This window comes from Saccopteryx leptura, chromosome 2 (genome assembly GCF_036850995.1).
Source record: "Saccopteryx leptura isolate mSacLep1 chromosome 2, mSacLep1_pri_phased_curated, whole genome shotgun sequence".
NCBI lineage: Eukaryota > Metazoa > Chordata > Mammalia > Chiroptera > Emballonuridae > Saccopteryx > Saccopteryx leptura.
Window position 1 is genome coordinate 365,558,871 of NC_089504.1, and position 24,254 is coordinate 365,583,124.

A 24,254-nucleotide genomic window follows, 5' to 3' on the forward strand; every position below is an offset into this window, starting at 1 on the left:
ATTCCCAATACTGTCAACTCCTACGTGATTCCAACATGCCACCACGTCGAGAAGCCCCATCCCAGTCAGTGCCCGTTAGAGACGGTGTGGAGGGTGGGGGCGACCGAGCCAAGCATAGAGAGGAACAATGACTAATGCAGTGAACGAGGCAGCAAGCCAACACATCAGCAGGAAAAAACCCCAAAACCCAGCAAAATAAACTTGAATGTCAGTATCTGCTTCTCTCTCGACACACGACAAGCCTTACGTGTTTTTCCTGCGAGGTACAAACGGGAAGCTTCCACCTCTTCGGTGTGTTAGAAGGAGAATCTGAGGGAGGAAGCGGCTTCATCGCAAAGCAACTTCCAGGCGCTTCTGTGTCAGCGCCGGGTGCCGCTTCATCACTGAGCAACTCGATTTTATTCATTTTAAAGTATTGTAGTTACATACGAGAATGTTTTTATTTATTTAATTTTTATATTTTATGGATTGATTTGGAGAGAGAGAGAGAGAGAGAGGAGGTGCGTGGGAGGAGCGGGAAGCATCAACTTGTTTGTAGTTGCATGTGCCTTGAGCCGGCAAGCCTGGGGATTCGAACCAGCGATCTCGGCGTTCCAGGTCGACGCTTTTTCCATTGCACTTGCGCCGCCACAGGTCTGGCATGGGTTCTCAGAGTTCAGCTCGATGGTTTTCAACCTTCTTATACGGGGCAGCCAGTGAAAACAGAATTACGTCGAGGACCCCTAAGGCAGCCATTACCCTGAGCGTAGGGGAATTCGACTTAGTACCCCTGGGTCTATAATCTTCATACAACATCAGATGGTTAAATCTTTTGCGGACTGGCATGAAATTTCTGGCGGACTGGTCCCTGGAGCAGAGGCTGAAAAACACTGGTTTAGCTGATGCGCAGGCTACGTTAGAACTTAGAGGCAGACCCAGGAGGACCCCAGGGGTCCCATGGCGTTTTGCGCTCTACACAACCACCAATAAATGGTGTCTTCTACTAAGAGTCCAGCGCGGTTGAGAGTTCATTCCTTTCTTGACACCACGTCTTGGGAGAAGTTTATTATTATTGTTCAAACAACATGACATCAGATGATACTTTATACCCATAGGGGAACTTTGCCCTGATAGCAATGTAAATTCACAGGATTTGATCTTAACATTTAAACCTTTCAGCACTATTAACCTTTCCTCAAAAACAGTGCTTCCAGCTGTGTTCCTCGCCACTAGGGAGGTGGGACCTGAAACCCCACACTGTAAGAAGAAAGCCAAGGTGCTCTGCCATTAGTTTGGTTTGTCAGAATCACCATCTCACACTCCAGTGGAACAGGCTGGGTCAGGGCCCTGGTCCTCAGGGCGCAGAGAAATCAAGGGCTGAAACCTGCCCCCACATCCGCTTCAGGACCTTTGCCAGTGCGGCGTTTCAGGTGCTCTGGGGCTCGGGCATCGCTGGGAGGGCCGGGCCAGAGGGGACACGGGTGCCAGCGTGTCACCATGCACGCCGCCTGCAAAGCAGGTGGCGAACATATAGCTCCATTTGCCCATTTTCTGTGTTAAATAAAAGTATAAATCCTGCACACATACAAAAATAATAAATAGATGCGCTGAGCACGTGACGATCCCCGGAATGAGAGGAGGGCCCCGCGGTGCACCAGGTTCTGAGCGGCCCAGCCCTGCACCACCCTCAGGTGTGGGGGGGCGACCTCGATGACCCAGAGACCTCCACCCAAAGCCACAGGGGCAGAAAGAGGACGGGAGTCGAACAAAACGGTTCTGATTTAGAAACAGGACAGACTCGCTGCTTAAATACCTTTATTATTTTTTTAAAAAAATTATTTGGACATTGATAGCTCTGCAAAATACTTCTCCCATCCCAAACCCTCAGACCCTTTTCCACACGTCCCCCCTAAAGGAACAAAATAGTCACACTGTGCGCCCATTCGCATCTAATCTTTTAAAAACATGTAAGACTCAAAAAAATACCCAAATACTTTTCGTTTCCAGAACTCATCATTTTAAACCACAATGCAACATGTTTAATGGCATTTCTTTTTCTTTTTTTAAATAGCTTATGAGACTATTTTATGAGGAAAAAAAGAATATCAATTCAAGGCCTTAGAATAGATTCCCTGTTTTTGAAAAGCAGGTGACCTTGAAGAGCCCCCTTTGCTCCCCTGGAGTTTGCCATTTCCCCATTACCCACAGAACCAGCTCACAGACGGACGTTCTGCTTTGCGTGGGGCCTTGCTCAGGTCCGTCTGGGCTGCAGCTGAGAAGCTCTGAAGTGTAGGGGAGGGTGAATGGGACAGGATAATTCCAGCACAAGACAGCAGTGAGGCCGGGACCCAGAACAAGAGCTTTCTGAGCCACGAGATAAAAGCAGCTAAATCCCTAAGACCGCCCCCCCACCCTCACGGCAGACCTGCTCGCAGCAGAGGAAGACGGAAGAGAACCTGTGGTCTGCGCGAATTTCTGAGGGACGGATGCAAGTGTCAACCAAAATATTGCACATAATGCCAGAGGCACGCGAACCACCGAGGGTCCAGAGAGAGGAACTGCACGTGGACAGGAGTCGATGTGGACGGTGTGGGAGTCACTGAGAGGAGTGGAAAACACTGCCTTCCTTGTCCTCAGTGGGCAGATCTTCATCACAGATGTGCCCGAAAGATCTAATAAAGGTTATCATTTCTTTATTTCCCCCAACACAACTGGTATGCACTTCACTGCGTGGCTAAAAAAAGGGAAGAAAGAAATCCTACATAGAACCCATCTGGCTAGCTGAACACCATTAATATTTGCAAATGTCCTTCCCTGGCCATTCAATCAACCCCAACCCACGGACCTCCCGGAGCCATAGGCAGGTCCTGATCAGCTCCACGGGATGACCTCACCCCACAGTGTTCTGAGCGAGACCTTGTCCTTCAAGAAGCTTGCACACTGCAGAGGATGTTTACGAGGATGCTGTGGGGGGAGCACAGAGGGGCGTTGGGGGGGGGGGCTGCATCAGGAAAGCCAGCAGTCCTGCAGCCTCTTCTCTCTTAGGTCACACTGGTCAGCATGTGTCATTGCCTCATCACTGTGTCTTCAGCTTGGTCTGACCAGGTCCACCCCTTTGTTGCCTTTTGGAGTTTCAAAACAAGAAAAAAGGCTCTGGCCAGTGGCTTAGCGGATAGAGCGTCTGCCCGGTGTATGGATGTCCCCAGTCCAATTCCTGGTCAGGGCGCTCAGGAGAAGTAGCCATCTGCTTCTCCACACCTCCTTCTCTCCCTCTTCCCCTCCTGTAGCCAGTGGCTCGACTGGTTCAAGCATTAGCCGGGTGCTGAGGATAGCTCCCTTGGAGTGCATCAGCCTCAGGTGCTAAAAACAGCTCAGTACTTGAGCATCAGTCCCAGATGGGCTGCCGGGTAGATCCTGGTCTGGGCACATGCAAGAGTTTGCCTTACTATCTCCCCTCCTCTCACATAAAAAAAGAAAAGAAAAAAGAAAGCGTTTCTGACTCATCTCGGAGAATGGACGTATATCACTGTTCCACTGAGGTCACGGAGACAAGTCTTTAGGCCTCTGTGGCCCTGGCTTGATGAGTCGGGTCCATCGCGGAGCCTAGGACTGCACATCTTTGACTGCGTTCCTGCACACTCTCCTCTAAGGCCTCCCCTAACATTCAGATCTCAGTAACAAACAGTACACGTCATCAAAAGAAAAGTCACTCTTTAAGAATGAAATACTCCCCACCACTCACCTAGACGAGGCTTTGTGTTCTCCCACATGGCCCATATATGCAGCTCTCAGCGTGTTTTGCTTCCGTTAGAATGCTATCTTGTTGTTAACACTTTCCCTCGAATCCTCTGAGTAAGTCTCGTAAACCACCAGACAACACCAATACCCCCAAGCCCTGCCCGTATCTGCGGGCCACAGCTGATGCCCACCTAGTAAGCTTTTTAAACATTAAACAAAAACAAAAGAAACACACACACACACACACACTTACTTTGGCACGTGAGCCTCGAGTTACTGGAGCACGTTCATGTCCCTGCCCCTCCCATCCCAACATTTCAGGCGCTCTTTCAGAATGACGGCCCCTTCTGCAGGACGAGAGATCACCGTGAAGCTCCGCTCTTCTCCCAGAGCAGCGAGAGGAGGAACCGATGCTAAACTGGCCCAGAAGCAGCTGTCATGTTTAGCACTCTTAACTTATGCAATGCCGCCACGCTTCTGTACCAGGACTAGTTTCACACTGCTGGTTGATTAAATATACATTTACATATAGATCTCGGTATAAAAATTACTAAGTCAACATTTGCTGTTTTCAATGTGAAAACGATACAATGCAATTCTGAATAGTTGTGCATTTGCCATAGGGTTCTCGTTCAAGGGATCATAAAAATAATTTTGCAATTAAAAAAAACCTTTTTTTCTCTTTTAAAAAAAGTTTAGTATTGCCCTCGAGTTCAAAAGTTTGGAGCAAAACGTGCTGAGTGAGCAGGACTGGAATCTGGTCCTGCCAGGGGTCTGGAAGCCTTAAATTCGGGGACCCCCAATGGCAGGCCCAGGGGACCCGCCAGCCACCAGCCAGCTCGGTGAGACCGTGACAAGGCTGGGCGGCGCCAGGTGACTCCGCTGGACAGCCAGCCTCCACTCGTGTCTCTTTGGGTTGCCGTCGCAGCTCGCCTACTCCCTGCACAGAGCTCCGGGGGGGGGGGGGTCGCGCGTGTGCTCGGGGTCTGCCCTTGCTCAAGCTACCAGACTAAGCAACCAGGGGGTGGGGGGGGGGTGCTGGCTGGGGACCACTGAGCACCAAGGTGGGCTGGAGGCAGGGATGGAGGCAGAAACGGGCATTTCAGTGACACAGAAGTTAGCTGTGCAGGAAGGAAAGTGCATATAAAGGTAGCTTCAAAACAGGGTAAGAGCAATGGCCACAGAGAGGGAGGAGAATGGAGACGGCCGCTCCGCGGGCCTGCCCGTTGGCCGGGGTTCTGTGTGACATTCATGCTTTCTGATGCGAGTCTGCTCGCGAAGAAACAGGACCGGGTGCTCCTGGTTCTGGCAGGTACACAATTTTCTTGGCAAAGTTTGTTTTTGTTGTTTTTTTTTTGCCAAGTTCAGTTTTATTGGGCTGCTGTTCTGAACCATTGTCACCGGAATTCATAGATGGGTGCGCTGTGTTCAGGAACATGAGTTAGGTTGAGTGACTGATACCTGCAATGGGGGAGAAAGACAGAAACGGAAGGCGGTTGTCTTAGCATCCCAAAAACTAGATAAAGGATGTTTAAAAAAAAAGAGCCAATCAGAGCGCCTGACAAACCACACACTTGGATGGAATGCAAATTTGTCTTAGACTTCTACAGGTGAGCCAAGTTTGGTTTTATTGCTAGTTCTTTGGTTAATCCTTTTGAACTACACATAAAATGAGCTGTTTTCAGGCCTCCTGCTCTAATATGAAGCAATTCTAGTAGCATGTCTTATAAAGCAAGAGGCTGAGGGCATTGAGAGAAGTCAGACTGCAGCCTGGTACCCCCCCACCCGCCTCTCTGTGACGTCCAGCATCGCTGCTACCAGGAACATCAAGCTGCAACATACTCAGAGCTTCACAGGTAACAAAGGCATACCCCAATTCTCCCAGAATCCCAGCAGAGGACGGGAAAGATAACTTCATAGCTAACCCTTTTTTACCATTTATTCTCATTTTCTCGCTCTCCAGACATGGCTACTAGTCTTTGAGAACGTTAGAGAGCTCTGAGGGGTACTTGGGTTTCCCTGTGGGTGGGGTGCTCCGAGGAGCCAAGCAGACGAAGGAGAAGCAGAGGCCAGCACACCCCACATGTGGGGTGATAACCCTCGGGGACATTTAGTTGCTGGTGTGGGCATGAGCTCTCCCCTTACTTGTTTCACATAGGAGTGAGCAGAAGCACAGGAAAAAGCAGTTTATTTCTTACCAAAAAAAAAAATCATCAGAAAAGGACTATGTATTAACCATCAGAATACGCATCAAAACTATGAGATACTTCATATCCACTAGGATACTATAATTGTAGCGACATCGTAACAAGTGTTGCCAAGGATATGAAGAAAGTAGAAAAATTGTAACCCTCATGCAATGCTGGTGGGAAGTGCAAACTCTGCTGTGGAGAACTGCTAGGCTGCTCTTTGGTGGTTCTTCAGAAAGTTAAAAATAGAGTTACAGTGTGGCCCAGCAATTCCACTCCTAGGTATATGCCCAAAGGAATGGAAAACAAGAGCTCGGACAGATACCTGTGCCCCCATGTTCGGAGCAGAATTGTTTACAACAGCCAAAAGATGAAAACAACCCAAGTGTCTATCCACTGATGACGGATAAACAAAATGTAGTATATATCCTTACAATGAAAAATGGTAACAAATATGAAGTACTAACACATGCTACAGAGTGGCTAAATGTTCAAATCATTATGCTGAGTGAAAGAAGCCAGACACAAAAGGCCACATAGTATATGATTCCATATTTATAAAATATCCAGAAAAGGCAAATGCATAGGTGGTTGCAGGGGGATGGAATGGGACGGGAGTTGGGGGTGACAGCTTAGGCGTGCGGGGTTTCTTCCTGCGGTGATAAGAATGTGCTACAACAGGGTGCGGGGATGGCTGCGCGCCTCTCAGAACACCAGAGACCATGAATTGTACACATGAAATGAGAAAATCCTATGGTATATAAATTGTATCTCAATAGAACTGTTATTTAAAAGAGAGTTATGGCCCTGGCTGGTTGGCTCAGTGGTAGAGCATCGGCCTGGCGGGCAGGAGTCCCGGGTTCGATTCCCGGCCAGGGCACACAGGAGAAGCGCCCATCTGCTTCTCCACCCCTCCCCTCTCCTTCCTCTCTGTCTCTCTCTTCCCCTCCCGCAGCCGAGGCTCCATTGTAGCAAAGTTGGCCCGGGCGCTGAGGATGGATGGCTCCATGGCCTCTGCCTCAGGCACTAGAATGGCTCTGGTTGCGGCAGAGCAACGCCCCAGATGGGCAGAGCATCGCCCCCTGGTGGGCATGCCGGGTGGATCCTGGTCGTGCGCATGCGGGAGTGTGTCTGACTACCTCCCATTTCCAGCTTCAGAAAAATACAAAAAAAAAAAAGGAGTTATAAAACGTTTTAAAGACTCCTTTAAAACAATTTATTGAAACCGTAGTAATTGTGGCTCTGAGAGGAGCTGGGGCTGCCCAGAGCCCAAGGGCCTGAACAAGAATTTGATTCAGCTCAGGGCAGAATCACTCACAAGTCACCAAAGTGTGTGGACATTTTAAAAGGAACCAGGTGTTTCTACATTGAGAGAAGAAATCAGGTATTTATGATACGGTCTGCCCTTCAGGTATAACAAGGTGCTTAAAATAGCAGCAAGGAGGCAGAAGAGTCCCCAAAAAGGGGGCAAAATTCGCACTTGCCGTGGCATTTGGTGCCTCACCTCGAACCAAACACAGGGCAGGACTGTCAACTCCCACGGGCCCCTAGATCACCAGGCGAAAACCAAGTGCATGTGGGACCTGCAAACTCCTGGGACCAGGAATGTGACCACAAAATTAAAAAGCTTGCTGACAGGCTCTGGCCGGTTAGCCCAGCATGCGGACATCCCGAGTTCAATCTCCAGTCTGGGCACACACGAGAAGTGACCATCTGCTTCCTCTTCCCTGCCCTCTCCCCCATCTCCCCCCCTCCACAGCCAGTGGCTCAACTGCTTTGAGCATTGGCCCCGGGTGCTGAGGATGGCTCAAGTGGTCCAAGCATCAGCCCCAGATTGGGGTTGCTGGGTGGATCCTGGTCGGGGCGCATGTGGGAGTCTATCTTCCCTCCTCTCACTTAAAAAAAAAAAAAGGTGGCGGACAGCAAAATTCACACTTTCTGCAGCTGGATCTGACATTTTTGTTACTGATTAAATCTGGGAGGAATAGATATGAAACCAGCAAGACTGAGAAGAACAGAGCTGAAAATACAGTCCTACTTTGAAAGCATTTAGCGGGAGCCCTTTACCTAATACTTCGTTTTCAGCCCATTCACTAAGCTCGTGGATGGGGCTGAGCTCCTAGTGAGCAACAGAGATTCCTGAAGGAGGCCCCCAGCACCGCAGAGGCAGGAGAGCCACGCAGACAGGAGCAGGGAAGGAGCAGCCGCGCCCCAGCCTCGGGGGCTCCTTACCATTCTGAACTCCTGTGGTAATAGTAGCCCTCTATGGAGGCCGCCGACTTCTGGAAGCAGATGTAGTAGAACCCGGCAAAGGAAGCACCGCTGATGTCTTTGATTGTGTGGTCGGGCACCAGGAACTGTTCCTGCACACAGAAGGGGAAGGTCAGTGACAGCGGACTCCAGCCAGCTCTGGGCCCCTTGTTAAGCATCAGGAGGTTCTAAGTTCCACCATCACATGGTCTAGCCCAGCCTGCTAGTTGATGGAAAGACTGCACTGCAACCCACCCTACTCGCCACACTAACGCGGGAAACTGTCCCGAGCTCAATAGGGTCAGTGACTAGGAGACGGTGCCATGGTCCACACACCTCATAAATGAATCAATGCCTGCCTGCCTGTCTGCCTACCTACGTACCTACCTACCTACCTGCCTACCTACCTGCCTGCTTACCTACGTACCTACCTACCTACCTGCCTACCTACCTGCCTGCTTACCTACCTGCCTGCCTACCTACCTGCCTGCCTACCTGCCTGCCTACCTACCTGCCTGCCTACCTACCTGCCTGCCTACCTACCTGCCTACCTACCTACCTGCCTACCTGCCTGCCTACCTACCTACCTGCCTACCTGCCTGCCTACCTGCCTGCCTGCCTACCTACCTGCCTGCCTGCCTACCTACCTGCCTACCTACCTGCCTGCCTACCTACCTACCTGCCTGCCTACCTGCCTGCCTGCCTGCCTGCCTACCTACCTACCTACCTGCCTACCTACCTGCCTGCTTACCTACCTGCCTGCCTACCTAACTGCCTGCCTACCTACCTGCCTGCCTACCTACCTACCTGCCTGCCTACCTGCCTGCCTACCTGCCTGCCTACCTACCTACCTGCCTGCCTGCCTACCTACCTACCCGCCTACCTACCTGCCTGCCAACCTACCTGCCTGCCTGCCTACCTGCCTGCCTACCTACCTGCCTACCTACCTGCCTGCCTACCTGCCTACCTACCTGCCTACCTACCTACCTGCCTACCTACCTACCTGCCTACCTACCTGCCTTTCAGAACCTACAGACAGACGACCTGGGAGGAGGAAGTCTCTGTGCAACTCCAGGAACTGTCATGAGGTTCCTGATCACGTCTGGAACAGCGGTCACTTCTGTTGGCCTATGGATCATTCTGAGGGCAGCTCCATCACCAGGAGCCCCGGTGATGTCCCCTTATAAAGCTTCTACAGCTCATCCAAAGCAACCAGAACATCACTGCTCTTGATCCGGCCCCTCAGGAGAGGCGAGCTTGCTACTCTGGTTGGAAACAAGGACTGAAAGGCCGCCTCCTGTTGCCTCCTCTCTTGGGGAGACACGGGCAGAGGCCCCAGGACACAAAGGGGTCTACTGAAAGCCCACAGGTGAGTCATCTGAGGAAGTCTTTGCAGAAATAACAGCTCTATTGCTTTTTTGTTCATCTTAAGACACTCTTCTTTCATTCCCTCAATCTCTGAAACTGTAGTTTTTAAAACTAATTTTAAAATCAGAACCTTACAAGACACTTCCTTTAATAGGTTCTTTTAGATGGCAAGCTCACGTGGGCAGGGCACAGTACCTGGCAACTCTCCTGAAAGACCACGCCCCAACCCCCGAAATGATTGCCCACACAAGGTGAACGTTGGGAATGACTACTCTGAATGATTTGACCATATAACAGCCAGCAAGATTTCAAGATAAAACAGCTTTTTCCTACAGGTTGGGATCTAGGGCTTGGAGGTAGGTATGTTCACAAAGGGATTTAACACGCTTGCTTCATGACTGGCTACCCTGTGACTGTCACACAGGAACTATCATGCTGCCACAGCAGGGAGCACAGATGACGTCTCGGCCCAGAGTGAATGCACGGGGCCCGGCCACACGGAGCTGTCTGAGGGCTGGTGAGCGAGAGACTGAATTCCATTCCTGGTTCCTCACTTCCTGAGCTGGCAGGGGCCAGGGGAGTGGAGCCTGCCCTGAGCGGGCCCTGGGCAGGGACATGATGCGGGACCGTCTCTCAAGTGGCCCTGAAGCCACAGCTGAGAACAGGAGATCGAGGTCGGCTGAGCTCCAAGGGCGTCAGGCTCTCCCCTGACTCCACCTCGAGGGCCAGAAGGGTTCTCGGGTGAGAGAGAGGGATGGGAGAGGACACAAACCCCAGGCATGAACTCATCTGCGAACACTCAACAGTCCAACCAGACGGCAACGTCTGGGACGGTAGCAGTGAGCCCGTGTGCCTTGGAGCTGTGCCTGCCGCTTACGGTGCACAGACCCTGCCAAGGAGAGAGGACTGTGACAGGCACTGGACAGGGCAGGGGGCACAGCTGGAGCTGCACAGCTGCAAGGAGAGAGGACTGTAACAGGCACTGGGCAGGGAGGGGCACAGCTGGAGCTGCACAGCTGCAAGAAGAGAGGACTGTAACAGGCACTGGGCAGGGAGGGGCACAGCTGGAGCTGCACAGCTGCAAGAAGAGAGGACTGTAACAGGCACTGGGCAGGGAGGGGCACAGCTGGAGCTGCACAGCTGCAAGGAGAGAGGACTGTAACAGGCACTGGACAGGGAGGGGCACAGCTGGAGCTGCACAGCTGCAAGGAGAGAGGACTGTAACGGGCACTGGACAGGGAGGGGCACAGCTGGAGCTGCACAGCTGCAAGAAGAGAGGACTGTAACAGGCACTGAACAGGGGAGGGGGCACAGCTGGAGCTGCACAGCTGCAAGGAGAGAGGACTGTAACAGGCACTGGACAGGGAGGGGCACAGCTGGAGCTGCACAGCTGCAAGGAGAGAGGACTGTAACGGGCACTGGACAGGGAGGGGCACAGCTGGAGCTGCACAGCTGCAAGAAGAGAGGACTGTAACGGGCACTGGACAGGGCAGGGGGCACAGCTGGAGCTGTACAGCTGCAAGGAGAGAGGACTGTAACAGGCACTGAACAGGGGAGGGGGCACAGCTGGAGCTGCACAGCTGCAAGAGAGGACTGTAACAGGCACTGGAAGAGGAGGGCACAGCTGGAGCTGCACAGCTGCAAGAAGAGAGGACTGTAACAGGCACTGGACAGGGGAGGGGCACAGCTGGAGCTGCACAGCTGCAAGGAGAGAGGACTGTAACGGGCACTGGAAGGGGAGGGCACAGCTGGAGCTGCACAGCTGCAAGAAGAGAGGACTGTAACAGGCACTGGACAGGGGAGGGGGCACAGCTGGAGCTGCACAGCTGCAAGAAGAGAGGACTGTAACGGGCACTGGACAGGGCAGGGGGCACAGCTGGAGCTGCACAGCTGCAAGGAGAGAGGACTGTAACAGGCACTGGAAGGGGAGGGCACAGCTGGAGCTGCACAGCTGCAAGAAGAGAGGACTGTAACAGGCACTGGACAGGGCAGGGGGCACAGCTGGAGCTGCACAGCTGCAAGAAGAGAGGACTGTAACGGGCACTGGACAGGGGAGGGGGCACAGCTGGAGCTGCACAGCTGCAAGGAGAGAGGACTGTAACAGGCACTGGAAGGGGAGGGCACAGCTGGAGCTGCACAGCTGCAAGGAGAGAGGACTGTAACAGGCACTGGACAGGGAGGGGCACAGCTGGAGCTGCACAGCTGCAAGAAGAGAGGACTGTAACGGGCACTGGACAGGGGAGGGGGCACAGCTGGAGCTGCACAGCTGCAAGGAGAGAGGACTGTAACAGGCACTGGACAGGGCAGGGGGCACAGCTGGAGCTGCACAGTTGCAAGGAGAGAGGACTGTAACAGGCACTGGACAGGGCAGGGGGCACAGCTGGAGCTGCACAGCTGCAAGGAGAGAGGACTGTAACGGGCACTGGACAGGGGAGGGGGCACAGCTGGAGCTGCACAGTTGCAAGGAGAGAGGACTGTAACAGGCACTGGACAGGGAGGGCACAGCTGGAGCTGGAGCTGCACAGCTGCAAGAAGAGAGGACTGTAACAGGCACTGAACAGGGGAGGGGGCACAGCTGGAGCTGCACAGCTGCAAGGAGAGAGGACTGTAACAGGCACTGGACAGGGAGGGGCACAGCTGGAGCTGCACAGCTGCAAGGAGAGAGGACTGTAACGGGCACTGGACAGGGGAGGGGGCACAGCTGGAGCTGCATAGCTGCAAGGAGAGAGGACTGTAACGGGCACTGGACAGGGAGGGCACAGCTGGAGCTGGACAGCTGCCAAGAACAGAGGACTGTGACGGGCACTGGACAGGGCAGGGGGCACAGCTGGAGCTGCACAGTTGCAAGGAGAGAGGACTGTAACAGGCACTGGAAGGGGAGGGCACAGCTGGAGAGCCGCCTGGGGGGTCAGGGGCTTACCTTCCACCTCATGAAGACATAATCTCCATTCGTTAGCTCTTCATAATCAAAGTCATCCGAATTAAATGATTTTGCATACTGATAAAAAGCCAGAAACTTGCCCTGAAAGCAGAAAAACAGAGTCAGGGGAGAAGAGGTCAACAGGAGAGAGAGGCTGGAGTCAGGGCCGCCCTCCGCACTCGGTGGAGGCACCTTCTCAAGGGCGGGACCGGGGCTGGCAGGGGACCGGCAAGAGCAGCGAAGGCTGAGGGTGGGGGCGAGCCTGTGGTCACCCCCCCTGAGCTCAGACGCACTCCCTCCGGACAGATGGCTGGACTCAGCCCAGTTAGCGCAACCCCAGGGGAGTCAGCTGGATGGAAACAGAGGCGATTCCAAGGGCCCTTTTCTCAGAACACTTGACCACAGACAGACCGGCCCGAGTGACTGAGAAGACCCCTGTGAGCAGATGACTGAGCAGACCCCTGTGAGCAGATGACTGAGAAGACCCCTGTGAGCAGATGACTGAGCAGACCCCTGTGAGCAGATGACTGAGCAGACCCCTGTGAGCAGATGACTGAGAAGACCCCTGTGAGCAGATGACTGAGCAGACCCCTGTGAGCAGATGACTGAAATACCCCTGTGAGCAGATGACTGAGCAGACCCCTGTGAGCAGATGACTGAGAAGACCCCTGTGAGCAGATGACTGAGCAGACCCCTGTAAGCAGATGACTGAGAAGACCCCTGTGAGCAGATGACTGAGAAGACCCCTGTGAGCAGATGACTGAGCAGACCCCTGTGAGCAGATGACTGAGCAGACCCCTGTGAGCAGATGACTGAGAAGACCCCTGTGAGCAGATGACTGAGCAGACCCCTGTGAGCAGATGACTGAGCAGACCCCTGTGAGCAGATGACTGAGCAGACCCCTGTGAGCAGATGACTGAAATACCCCTGTGAGCAGATGACTGAGCAGACCCCTGTGAGCAGATGACTGAGAAGACCCCTGTGAGCAGATGACTGAGCAGACCCCTGTGAGCAGATGACTGAAATACCCCTGTGAGCAGATGACTGAAATACCCCTGTGAGCAGATGACTGAGCAGACCCCTGTGAGCAGATGACTGAAATACCCCTGTGAGCAGATGACTGAGCAGACCCCTGTGAGCAGATGACTGAGAAGACCCCTGTGAGCAGATGACTGAGCAGACCCCTGTAAGCAGATGACTGAGAAGACCCCTGTGAGCAGATGACTGAGAAGACCCCTGTGAGCAGATGACTGAGCAGACCCCTGTGAGCAGATGACTGAGCAGACCCCTGTGAGCAGATGACTGAGAAGACCCCTGTGAGCAGATGACTGAGCAGACCCCTGTGAGCAGATGACTGAAATACCCCTGTGAGCAGATGACTGAGCAGACCCCTGTGAGCAGATGACTGAGAAGACCCCTGTGAGCAGATGACTGAGCAGACCCCTGTAAGCAGATGACTGAGCAGACCCCTGTGAGCAGATGACTGAGAAGACCCCTGTGAGCAGATGACTGAGAAGACCCCTGTGAGCAGATGACTGAGAAGACCCCTGTGAGCAGATGACTGAAATACCCCTGTGAGCAGATGACTGAGCAGACCCCTGTGAGCAGATGACTGAGAAGACCCCTGTGAGCAGATGACTGAGCAGACCCCTGTGAGCAGATGACTGAGCAGACCCCTGTGAGCAGATGACTGAGAAGACCCCTGTGAGCAGATGACTGAGCAGACCCCTGTGAGCAGATGACTGAGCAGACCCCTGTGAGCAGATGACTGAAATACCCCTGTGAGCAGATGACTGAGCAGACCCCTGTGAGCAGATGACTGAGAAGACCCCTGTGAGCAGATGACTGAGCAGACCCCTGTAAGCAGATGACTGAGCAGACCCCTGTGAGCAGATGACTGAGAAGACCCCTGTGAGCAGATGACTGAGCAGACCCCTGTGAGCAGATGACTGAGAAGACCCCTGTGAGCAGATGACTGAGCAGACCCCTGTGAGCAGATGACTGAGCAGACCCCTGTGAGCAGATGACTGAGAAGACCCCTGTGAGCAGATGACTGAGCAGACCCCTGTGAGCAGATGACTGAAATACCCCTGTGAGCAGATGACTGAGCAGACCCCTGTGAGCAGATGACTGAGCAGACCCCTGTGAGCAGATGACTGAGAAGACCCCTGTGAGCAGATGACTGAGCAGACCCCTGTGAGCAGATGACTGAGAAGACCCCTGTGAGCAGATGACTGAGAAGACCCCTGTGAGCAGATGACTGAGCAGACCCCTGTGAGCAGATGACTGAGAAGACCCCTGTGAGCAGATGACTGAGCAGACCCCTGTGAGCAGATGACTGAGAAGACCCCTGTGAGCAGATGACTGAGAAGACCCCTGTGAGCAGATGACTGAGAAGACCCCTGTGAGCAGATGACTGAGAAGACCCCTGTGAGCAGATGACTGAGCAGACTCCTGTGAGCAGATGACTGAGAAGACCCCTGTGAGCAGATGACTGAGCAGACCCCTGTGAGCAGATGACTGAGAAGACTCCCGTGAGCAGATGACTGAGAAGACCCCTGTGAGCAGATGACTGAGCAGACCCCTGTGAGCAGATGACTGAGAAGACCCCTGTGAGCAGATGACTGAGAAGACTCCCGTGAGCAGATGACTGAGAAGACCCCTGTGAGCAGATGACTGAGAAGACCCCTGTGAGCAGATGACTGAGAAGACCCCCGTGAGCAGATGACTGAGAAGACCCCTGTGAGCAGATGACTGAGAAGACCCCTGTGAGCAGATGACTGAGAAGACCCCTGTGAGCAGATGACTGAGAAGACCCCTGTGAGCAGATGACTGAGAAGACCCCCGTGAGCAGATGACTGAGAAGACCCCTGTGAGCAGATGACTGAGAAGACCCCTGTGAGCAGATGACTGAGAAGACCCCTGTGAGCAGATGACTGAGAAGACCCCTGTGAGCAGATGACTGAGAAGACCCCTGTGAGCAGATGACTGAGCAGACCCCTGTGAGCAGATGACTGAGCAGACCCCTGTGAGCAGATGACTGAAATACCCCTGTGAGCAGATGACTGAGCAGACCCCTGTGAGCAGATGACTGAGAAGACCCCTGTGAGCAGATGACTGAGCAGACCCCTGTAAGCAGATGACTGAGAAGACCCCTGTGAGCAGATGACTGAGAAGACCCCTGTGAGCAGATGACTGAGCAGACCCCTGTGAGCAGATGACTGAGCAGACCCCTGTGAGCAGATGACTGAGAAGACCCCTGTGAGCAGATGACTGAGCAGACCCCTGTGAGCAGATGACTGAGAAGACCCCTGTGAGCAGATGACTGAGCAGACCCCTGTGAGCAGATGACTGAGCAGACCCCTGTGAGCAGATGACTGAAATACCCCTGTGAGCAGATGACTGAGCAGACCCCTGTGAGCAGATGACTGAGAAGACCCCTGTGAGCAGATGACTGAGCAGACCCCTGTAAGCAGATGACTGAGCAGACCCCTGTGAGCAGATGACTGAGAAGACCCCTGTGAGCAGATGACTGAGAAGACCCCTGTGAGCAGATGACTGAGAAGACCCCTGTGAGCAGATGACTGAGCAGACCCCTGTGAGCAGATGACTGAGCAGACCCCTGTGAGCAGATGACTGAAATACCCCTGTGAGCAGATGACTGAGCAGACCCCTGTGAGCAGATGACTGAAATACCCCTGTGAGCAGATGACTGAAATACCCCTGTGAGCAGATGACTGAGCAGACCCCTGTGAGCAGATGACTGAGCAGACCCCTGTGAGCAGATGACTGAGAAGACCCCTGTGAGCAGATGACTGAGAAGACCCCTGTGAGCAGATGACTGAGCAGACCCCTGTGAGCAGATGACTGAGCAGACCCCTGTGAGCAGATGACTGAGAAGACCCCTGTGAGCAGATGACTGAGCAGACCCCTGTGAGCAGATGACTGAGAAGACCCCTGTGAGCAGATGACTGAGAAGACCCCTGTGAGCAGATGACTGAGCAGACCCCTGTGAGCAGATGACTGAGAAGACCCCTGTGAGCAGATGACTGAGCAGACCCCTGTGAGCAGATGACTGAGAAGACCCCTGTGAGCAGATGACTGAGAAGACCCCTGTGAGCAGATGACTGAGAAGACCCCTGTGAGCAGATGACTGAGAAGACCCCTGTGAGCAGATGACTGAGAAGACCCCTGTGAGCAGATGACTGAGCAGACCCCTGTGAGCAGATGACTGAGAAGACCCCTGTGAGCAGATGACTGAGAAGACTCCCGTGAGCAGATGACTGAGAAGACCCCTGTGAGCAGATGACTGAGCAGACCCCTGTGAGCAGATGACTGAGAAGACCCCTGTGAGCAGATGACTGAGAAGACTCCCGTGAGCAGATGACTGAGAAGACCCCTGTGAGCAGATGACTGAGAAGACCCCTGTGAGCAGATGACTGAGAAGACCCCCGTGAGCAGATGACTGAGAAGACCCCTGTGAGCAGATGACTGAGAAGACCCCTGTGAGCAGATGACTGAGAAGACCCCTGTGAGCAGATGACTGAGAAGACCCCTGTGAGCAGATGACTGAGAAGACCCCCGTGAGCAGATGACTGAGAAGACCCCTGTGAGCAGATGACTGAGAAGACCCCTGTGAGCAGATGACTGAGAAGACCCCTGTGAGCAGATGACTGAGAAGACCCCTGTGAGCAGATGACTGAGAAGACCCCTGTGAGCAGATGACTGAGCAGACCCCTGTGAGCAGATGACTGAAATACCCCTGTGAGCAGATGACTGAGAAGACCCCTGTAAACAGTAGCAAAGAGAGGCAAACAGCAGCTTAGCAACCTGCTAAGCCGAGGGGGGGCTAGGCACGGGGTCCTGTGTCTGACACAACGGAGTGGCTCGGTGCCAGCCAGGTAAGCAGAAACAAGACGCTGGCGGTGTATGGTTAAGTTAAAAAAAAAAAAAAAGGGTGGGAATAGAAATAGGTTACAAAACTGAATCTTATGATCCCATATTTGTTTCAAGAAAATAAAAAAAGTGTAGATGCTCAAACAGGTTTCAGGAAAAGGTTAATACCTGTTTTAATTTTAGGTGTTGTCACCTACAGGTGATTCTATTTCCCATTTGTTTTACTTTTTTTTTTTTGTGGTAGAGACAAAGAGAGTCAGAGAGAGGGACAGATAGGGACAGACAGACAGGAAGGGAGAGAGATGAGAAGCATCAATTCTTTGTTGCGGTTCCTTAGTTGTTCATTGATTGCTTTCTCATATGTGCCTTGACCGTGGGCTACAGCAGATTGAGTGACCCCTTGCTCAAGCCAGCAACCTTGGGTCCAAGCTGGTGAGTTTTTGCTCAAACCAGATGAGCCCACACTCAAGCTGGTGACCTCGGGGTCTCGAACCTGGGTCCTTCTGCATCCCAGTCCAACGCTCTATCCACTGCACCACCGCCTGGTCAGGCCCCTTTTGCTTTTCTGTTGTTCTTTTATTCAAGTATTTTTAAACAGGCATGTATTAATTTTGTAAGAAAGCATCTTAATTAAAAATGAGGACACACAGATATTAATCACAGGATTTGTTACACAGGTGTTTTTATTCTCAGAAGATCAAGTATATGAACTCCTCACTTTTTAGTGCCACTCTAAGAGCAACTTAAAACACCACTCAGGAAAACGTGAGGGTGAAACACAGGGTCTCCAATTCCAGTTTACATTGGAAATATGAGACCACAGGTGATGTTTATTAGACGCGGTAAAACCCTGACAAACAATGGCATAATATGGACCTCTAAGAGTCCTCAGTGGGGCCTTGGGCATCCTTCATGGGCTGGGAGAGTTAAGGGAAACCCGGGCATTACAGTTTGTGGGGCCAGCTTCCTGTCTTACCACGCCTGGCATACCAGCGCCTCTTTCACTCAGACTACCTCAGTCCAGCCTACCAGGGCTGGGGTCCCAGAGTTCCTGATGGGAAGACAGTGGGAAAGTAAGAGCTGCTCTCCAGGCAGCTAGTCTAGTGTGCCGCTGACCTCGTCTACAGCTGAGACTTCACTGGGCCTCAGAGACCTCGCGTTCTGCAGGACCGACTTGAGACGGAACACGAAGGTGAGTGGAAGAGCAGCTGCGGTTCATTATTACAGGAAGAACTGTCTCCCCTGTGGTTCATTATTACAGGGGGAACTTTATCCCCCGTGGTTCATTATTACAGGAAGAACTGTCTCCCCTGCGGTTCATTATTACAGGAAGAACTGTCTCCCCTGCGGTTCACTATTACAGGGGGAACTGTCTCCCCCGTGGTTCACTATTACAGGGGGAACTTTCTCCCCCGTGGTTCACTATTACAGGAAGAACTGTCTCCCCCGTGGTTCACTATTACAGGAAGAACTGTCTCCCCTGCGGTTCACTATTACAGGAAGAACTGTCTCCCCTGTGGTTCACTATTACAGGAAGAACTGTCTCCCCTGTGGTTCATTATTACAGGGGGAACTTTATCCCTGGGGCTGTCCGGAGAGGAGGCAGCCTTCCTGTGAGGTGGAAAGCCATAGGGAAAGAGCCAGCACTGGCAGGGCGGGGCCAGATGGTGCCAAGGGGCCTCCTACACCGCTGGCTTTCTTTTTGTGAAAGAGAGACAGACAGACAGACAGACAGGAAGAGAGGAGAGAGATGAGAAGAATCAACTTGTAGTTGTGGCACTTCAGTTGTTCATTGGTTGCTTCTCATAAGTGCCTTGATCAGGGGATTGCAGCCCAGCCAGTGATCATTTGCTCAAGACAGTGACCTTGGGCTTCAAGCCAGCTAAGCCAGCGACCATGGGGTCATGTCTATGATTCCACGCTCAAGCCAGCGGCCCTGCACTCAAGCTGAATGAGCCTGCACTCAAGCTGGTGACCTCAGGATTTTGAACCTGGATCCTCCGGGTCCCAGGTCGACGCTCTGTCCACTGCGCCCCCACCTGGTCAGGTTGCTTCCTGACACGGCACCACTGGCCACCACTAGGGCTCTAGTATCCCCACCCTCTGGATACTCAAATCCTGTTCGTTCTCTCACATTATAAAGACACAAACAACTGCCCAACCCCTAGTGTCTCTTTGCTACAATAGTCCAAACATGTAACTTTCAAAAAAAATGTTCTAAAAAGCTCAAGTCTAAATCTAAATTTAATCAAAACAGGATTTGATAGATGCCTCTTTCCTAACTCGAGAAAAACGTTAACAAGCAAAGCAGCTAAGCCACAGAGAAGCCAGCTCAGATGGGGCTCTGCAGCAGGAGTCTCTCCCAGGACTGCCAGGACTGGTTCAGGGACAGTGTGAACAGCCAGGTGTGAGCCCCCAGGACTGCCCGGTCAGGTTCAGGGACAGTGTGAACAGCCAGGTGTGAGCCCCCAGGACTGCCCGGTCAGGTTCAGGAGAGAGAGTGAACAGCCAGGTGTGAGCCCCCAGGACTGCCTGGTCAGGTTCAGGAGAGAGAGTGAACAGCCAGGTGTGAGCCCCCAGGACTGGTTCAGGAGAGAGAGTGAACAGCCAGGTGTGAGCCCCCAGGACTGCCCGGTCAGGTTCAGGGACAGTGTGAACAGCCAGGTGTGAGCCCCCAGGACTGCCCGGTCAGGTTCAGGAGAGAGAGTGAACAGCAGGTGTGAGCCCCCAGGACTGCCTGGTCAGGTTCAGGAGAGAGAGTGAACAGCCAGGTGTGAGCCCCCAGGACTGCCTGGTCAGGTTCAGGGACAGTGTGAACAGCCAGGTGTGAGCCCCCAGGACTGCCCGGTCAGGTTCAGGAGAGAGAGTGAACAGCCAGGTGTGAGCCCCCAGGTCAGGTTCAGGAGAGAGAGTGAACAGCCAGGTGTGAGCCCCCAGGACTGGTTCAGGAGAGAGAGTGAACAGCCAGGTGTGAGCCCCCAGGTCAGGTCAGGAGAGAGAGTGAACAGCCAGGTGTGAGCCCCCAGGACTGGTTCAGGAGAGAGAGTGAACAGCCAGGTGTGAGCCCCCAGGACTGGTTCAGGAGAGAGAGTGAACAGCCAGGTGTGAGCCCCCAGGACTGGTTCAGGGACAGTGTGAACAGCCAGGTGTGAGCCCCCAGGACTGGTTCAGGAGAGAGAGTGAACAGCCAGGTGTGAGCCCCCAGGTCAGGTTCAAGAGAGAGAATGAACAGCCAGGTGTGAGCCCCCAGGACTGGTTCAGGAGAGAGAGTGAACAGCCAGGTGTGAGCCCCCAGGACTGCCCGGTCAGGTTCAGGAGAGAGAGTGAACAGCCAGGTGTGAGCCCCCAGGACTGGTTCAGGAGAGAGAGTGAACAGCCAGGTGTGAGCCCCCAGGACTGGTTCAGGAGAGAGAGTGAACAGCCGGGTGTGAGCCCCCAGGTCAGGTTCAGGAGAGAGAGTGAATAGCCAGGTGTGAGCCCCCAGGTCAGGTTCAGGAGAGAGAGTGAATAGCCAGGTGTGAGCCCCCAGGACTGGTTCAGGAGAGAGAGTGAACAGCCAGGTGTGAGCCCCCAGGACTGGTTCAGGAGAGAGAGTGAACAGCCAGGTGTGAGCCCCCAGGACTGGTTCAGGAGAGAGAGTGAACAGCCAGGTGTGAGCCCCCAGGACTGGTTCAGGGACAGTGTGAACAGCCAGGTGTGAGCCCCCAGGACTGGTTCAGGAGAGAGAGTGAACAGCCAGGTGTGAGCCCCCAGGACTGCCCAGTCAGGTTCAGGACAGAGAGTGAACAGCCAGGTGTGAGCCCCCAGGTCAGGTTCAGGAGAGAGAGTGAATAGCCAGGTGTGAGCCCCCAGGTCAGGTTCAGGAGAGAGAGTGAATAGCCAGGTGTGAGCCCCCAGGACTGGTTCAGGAGAGAGAGTGAACAGCCAGGTGTGAGCCCCCAGGACTGGTTCAGGAGAGAGAGTGAACAGCCAGGTGTGAGCCCCCAGGACTGGTTCAGGGACAGTGTGAACAGCCAGGTGTGAGCCCCCAGGACTGGTTCAGGAGAGAGAGTGAACAGCCAGGTGTGAGCCCCCAGGACTGGTTCAGGAGAGAGAGTGAACAGCCAGGTGTGAGCCCCCAGGACTGCCCAGTCAGGTTCAGGACAGAGAGTGAACAGCCAGGTGTGAGCCCCCAGGTCAGGTTCAGGGACAGTGTGAACAGCCAGGTGTGAGCCCCCAGGTCAGGTTCAGGAGAGAGAGTGAACAGCCAGGTGTGAGCCCCCAGGACTTCGGCGAGGTCAGGTTCAGGGACAGTGTGAACAGCCAGGTGTGAGCAGCCGCGGGAAGAACGAGGACTTCTAGAATCTTCAGGACTAACACAAACAATCATGTCTGGTTGGTTCAGAGGGTAAATACACTGGACTTTCCGTGTTGAGCCAAAATTCATCATGGCCACTGTCAAGCAGGCCAATGGCTCTGATGATGGTTGGGAGGTGGACATTTGAAGACACAAAACTGTGCGACAACTGGGGTTGCCTTGAGGTGTTCACTGCTGATGAACAAGAACAGGCCCCACCCCTGCCGGTTCGAGGGGCAGAGGGCTGGCGCTCTCGGCAGCATCCTGCCCAGTACTTAGCACCCTGCCCTGTCCGTCAGGAGCCAGGACGAGACGTCTCCTGTGATTCTGCTGGTGGGCGGGGCGGAGGGGCAGTTTCCCAGGACCCGCGTCACGGTCTCAAAAGCTAAAGCTGGAGACCATCACTGCATGTTTGACAAGGTTTCCCCAGGTATGAGAGCTTAGAAAGGAACGTGGCCCTGGCCAGTTGGCTCAGCAGTAGAGCATTGGTCCGGCATGTGGAAGTCCCAGGTTCGATTCCCGGCCAGGGCACACAGGAGAAGCGCCCATCTGCTTCTCCACCCCTCCCCTTCTCCTTCCTCTCTGTCTCTCTCTTCCCCTCCCGCAGCCAAGGCTCCATTGGAGCAAAGTTGGCCCGGGCGCTGGGGATGGCTCCTTGGCCTCTGCCCCAGGCGCTAGAACAGCTCCAGCTGCAATGGAGCATCGCCCCCTGGTAGGCGTGCCGGGTGGATCCCGGTCAGGCGCATGCGGGAGTCTGTCTGCCTCCTGCTTCTCACTTCAGGAAAAAAAAAAAGGAAACGTGGACAGAGCTGGACAAACAGAAAAAGGGAGAGAGCACAAGACCCTGAGAGCCTGGTTCTTCAACTCGCCCGGGGGCAACCCCAGATCTACTCACCCAGTGTTTCCGATCAACATCTTCATCCGCATCCCACTTCCGGGTTAAGAAAGGATGTTTTTTGCTAATTATTTCTCCTTCAAAGAAGGTCGTGAGGGTTGGATACTCCTATATGGTAAAACACCCAAATAGAAAAAAAAAAAAAAATATATATATATATATATGTTGAACACAAGTTTTAACCTTTTACAAAAGGAAAAAATCAACCTCACTGTAACTTCTTCCCAATACTTAAAAAAAAATCACCAATTTGCCGATGGCTGTGGAGACCCTGAATTGAAGGTGTCCAGAGAATGGTGTCTCTCTCAGAACTCAGGGACTCTGCTTGACTTCACATGTTATGTGCTGATCACTCAAAAAATAACCGGGACGATTCCCACAAGTAAATTCTGAATATTCCAGCACACAAAGACGGTAACCTCATAGATTGCACTTTCCAAGGAAAACACCCAAAGAGTTTCCAAAATTACAGCCCTCCCAACTACGTCTCCCTCCATCTGCGATCCAGCCCACTGGTTCTCACACTGGCTCAGTGTTTCGTCCTTTATGTCAACTCTTCAAGCAAGTATCAAGGGGCGGTTTTGATAGTACACCTTGGTATACTAGGTACATTTAATTCTATCATCATATAAACAAAAATGATGTATACTAGAAAACTACACGTAAACCAGGTCTGCAAGGGAAAATCACAACCATAAAAAGAAATCTGTTGGGAAAGATAAGTAATCTGTATTCCTACCCGAGCTCTTAGAATACTTCTGTTCACTTGATTTGCTATTTTGTTCATTTGCTAAGAAGGACGCACCAGATTAATGAAAGAAAAATTAACACAATAAAAAGCCTACCATTTCTCTGCATTTGTAAAAAACCAACCAACCAGCCACCCAACCAACCAGCCGCCCTTCACCCCAGACTGCCGAGTCCCTGGGGCTCCTCGGGAGCGTGGTGAGGGCGGCAGTGCCCGGCAACCCACGATTACCGTCCCCATGTCCTTGGAACCACAGAGGCCCACTTCCCTCTTCAGACCCCAACGTAAGACCCTCTTGTTCTGCATCAAACATCTACACGTGTGTCAAGTGAACCTCTCCCAATGGCTGTGCCTCATCTCCCAGCCCAGCCTGCCCATGCTCCGGACCCTCCTGGGAGATGCTGCCGCACAGGCTCAGGGGCGGGCGGAAACAGCATCACCACCGTCACTGGTGCTGCCACGGCGACCGCGACCAAGGGGCTTGCTCCACGACACACCACCAGGTGTTCTATGCCCTCAGCAGTGACCTTTCAAATATTATAAATATAACATTCCCCACCACAGCCTCCTTACCCCGACACTGCTGCTGGGTTCTTCATGGAGATATTTACGTATACAGAGTGAAGAAATGAAGGAGGAGAAAATTTTCTAAATGGAAACCCGATCTTAAAGGTATAGACTAAATTATACTAATCTGTTTTAGGAAAGACTACTAAGGAAAACAAATTCTATATAAGTTAGCACCTGACTTGAGATTTTAAATGAAAAGCTACATACAGATAGGCTTACCGCTGTTCATATGGAAAGTAATACAGTAATAAATAACAATACAAGAATGAACTGTATCGTGTACACACAAGCGTCATTTTTCTGAGTTTCAAACTTTGATAGTTTTTCAAAACTTCGATAGAGAGAAGAAAATGATAAAGGCGTCC

The 24,254-nt window shown here is 52.9% G+C and overlaps 1 protein-coding gene across 1 annotated transcript in view; it reads right to left on the bottom strand.

The window, feature by feature from the left end:
• Positions 1 to 2,274: 2,274 nt before the first annotated feature.
• Positions 2,275 to 24,254, bottom strand: part of GID4 (GID complex subunit 4 homolog) — a 32,454-nt gene continuing 10,474 nt past the window's right edge. The window contains 4 exon segments of the mRNA XM_066365030.1: positions 2,275 to 5,178; positions 8,139 to 8,269; positions 12,445 to 12,546; positions 22,572 to 22,679. Of these exon segments, the coding sequence (XP_066221127.1) occupies positions 5,115 to 5,178; positions 8,139 to 8,269; positions 12,445 to 12,546; positions 22,572 to 22,679 (405 nt within the window). The 3' untranslated portion in view covers positions 2,275 to 5,114.